This window comes from Acanthisitta chloris, unplaced genomic scaffold (assembly GCF_000695815.1).
Source record: "Acanthisitta chloris isolate BGI_N310 unplaced genomic scaffold, ASM69581v1 scaffold6128, whole genome shotgun sequence".
In the NCBI taxonomy this organism is placed as follows: domain Eukaryota; kingdom Metazoa; phylum Chordata; class Aves; order Passeriformes; family Acanthisittidae; genus Acanthisitta; species Acanthisitta chloris.
In genome coordinates this window covers 8,717-11,410 of record NW_008686347.1, presented here as the reverse complement: position 1 = coordinate 11,410, position 2,694 = coordinate 8,717, and the positions used below count along the sequence as shown (strand labels likewise).

At 53.9% G+C, this 2,694-nt stretch overlaps 1 protein-coding gene across 1 annotated transcript in view; it reads right to left on the bottom strand.

The window, feature by feature from the left end:
• Positions 1–1,944: 1,944 nt before the first annotated feature.
• The window catches only part of PCGF2 (polycomb group ring finger 2), a 7,264-nt gene continuing 6,514 nt past the window's right edge, over positions 1,945–2,694 (bottom strand). The window contains exon 9 of the mRNA XM_009080075.1: positions 1,945–2,298. Coding sequence (XP_009078323.1) covers positions 1,945–2,298 — 354 coding nt within the window. The remainder of the gene's footprint in view (positions 2,299–2,694) is intronic.

Here is a 2,694-nt window from a genome sequence, read left to right as displayed (position 1 = left end):
CATGGGATGTGGGATGAAGAATCCCATAGGATGAGGGATGAAGAATCCCATGGGATGTGGGATGGAGGGTCCCATGGGATGTGGGATGGAGGCAGCTGCACCTGCACAGGCAGAGGCAGGGAAGGGAAGGACAGTCTGCAGCATTTATTACATTTACAAAGCTGTATCGTTATACAAATGTTTAACCAAGGACAATATGTGGCTCTTGGGCTATTTTACAGGACATTAAACGCAGTACAGGATGCAAACACACAGAGCAGTTTGGTTTGTACCATCGAGGGCAAACAGAACAAAACAACCCCCCAAGCCCCACACAAACCCCAGACTGAGGCAGTTGCCCCCACAACTCCAGTCTGGCCTATTTACAAGGAGAAAAGGGGTGTCCAAGTCGAGACAAACAGAGCCCCCAACACACCTGGAGCCTCTGCCCCAGCCCCAGTGTGGGGAGGGGGATGAGAGACAGAAGTGACCCCGTGGGGACCCTTCCTGGGGCCACCCCCAGAGCTGTGCTATAGCCACTGCTGAGGCTGTGCTGGGGTGCAGCACTTCCCAAAAACCCAACTGAAACTTCCAAACCAGCATCACAACAACATCCCATCCTTCCTGACCTTTGGAGTTGGGCTGTTCATACAATTCCTGTGCCGCTTTCCTTTGGTTCTCACCATGCCATGGGGGCTGTTAGGTGCTGCAGGCACTTGCTTATGTTTTGTCCTTGGCCCCCTCCCCAGCAAGGACAGGAGAGGAACCCTCAGGGGTCTGTGCTTCCCAGGGCTCATGTGCTTTTTTTTTTTTTGTTTTTTTTAATCCATGTAGGAAGTTGGTCCCTTCCCAGAGCTGCTCTGCTCCCACCCAGACATGGCAGCACCTTCCCACGCTCACCCTCAGTGAAGCCTCTTGGCTAAAGGCACTGTAGTCTGATTTAGTTTATTTGCTTTTATTAAAACCCCAATGTGAGGGCAGGAGGAGAGGGTGGGAAGGACAGCAAGGGAGGGGACCAAACAGAAAACACTGGGGAATGTGGCATTGGGGGGTCCCACACACACACCCCTGGATTTGAAGCCCCCCAAGTCTGACACAGCATTGCCACAACCATTTAAATGCTCCCAATTCAAGTTTCCCATCAGTGCCTGGAGCTGTTGGCACTCCAGGGAGGAGAAAACACTCAGGGGGTTGTGCTCCAGCTCCCTGTGTTGGCCCTTCCCACCAAGCTGAAAGCATAACATTTTTAAGCTGGGGGAAAAAAAAACAACCACCCCAAAAAAAGAACTTACTGTGCAGAAGGGAAATGTCTGTGAAGGCTTTGCCTGATCAGAGCCTGAACCAACATCCAGAGGCCACAGGGAGAGCAAAGAAAGGCCCCAAAACACACATGGCAGAGCTGAGAGGAGGATGGAACCCCCAGAGCACTGATCCCAGCCAGCCACAGGCACCAACCTGGTGCCTGAAAACCCCCAAAGAAACATCAAAACACCAGAAAAACAAGCAAACCACAGCATGGAGGGGCAGTTTTTGGCTTCTGTGCTTGGCCCTTACCTGTGCTTGGCCCTTACCTGTGCAGCCAGGAGTTCCCACTCACGGCCCCATCTCACTCCGGGTGGGCACGAGTGGAGAGGGATGAGGAGGAGAGGGAAAAGTGTTAGAGCAAACCAAGCAGGGACTGTGGCAGCACTTGTGTGGCTCCCAGCTCTGGCATGCAGCTTCCATTAGTTAAAAACCAAACTTTAAACCCTCTCCCCACCCCCCCAAAAAAAACCCCACCCCAAACCCAAAAAAACCCCATTAAAAAATATTCCCCCACATTTCTGTGTCTTATTTGCATTTTTAAATTAATCTGCTCGCTCCATAGAAAATAAGTATGTATAATTCCTTTTTCGTTTGGTTTTTTTTTTTGTTGTTCTTCTCCCTATGTACACATATATATTTATAGAGGTCTATATATAATTTCTATATAGAAAACCCAGCCAGGAGTCCCTGTGGGCTGAGCTTTAGGTCAAGGCTGAGGCTGTGCTGCCGTTGACAGTCGTTTTGCGGCCCCGGTGGGTGGCAGTTCGAGGTGCCGTTGAGGGCAGGGCTGGCACCAGTGCCCGTGGTGGAGCTGGGGGAGCCGTGGGATGGGGTGCCCGGGCTGGGCAGGGAGGAGGAGGTGGCAGGCAGCGTGGCAGGGCTGTGAGCTTTGTCGCTGACCGATTCGCACTCGGAGGCGCCGCTGGTGTTGGTGCACTCGGACGTGGCTGCTTGGGATAGCTTGAGCCTCTTGCAGGCAGGTTGGACGCGGTACTTCAGCGGCAAAGGGCCGTTCTGCAGGGGGGAGAGGGGCACGGCGTGGAGCCTGGCAGCCTGTGGCACCCCACGGTACCCCACAGCACCCCACAGCATCCTTTGGTACCCCACGGCATCCTTCGGTACCCCATGGCATCCTTCAGTACCCCACAGCATCCTTCAGTACCCCACGGTGCCCTACAGCACCCCACGGCATCCTCTGGTACCCCACAGCATCCTTCAGTATCCCAGAACATCCCATGGTACCCCACAGCACCCCACAGTACCCTGCAGCACCCCACGGCATCCTTCGGTACCCCACGGCATCCTTCAGTATCCCACAGCATCCTTCAGTATCCCAGAACATCCCATGGTACCCCACAGCACCCCATGGCATCCTTTAGTATCCCACAGCATCCCGTAGTACCTCAGGGC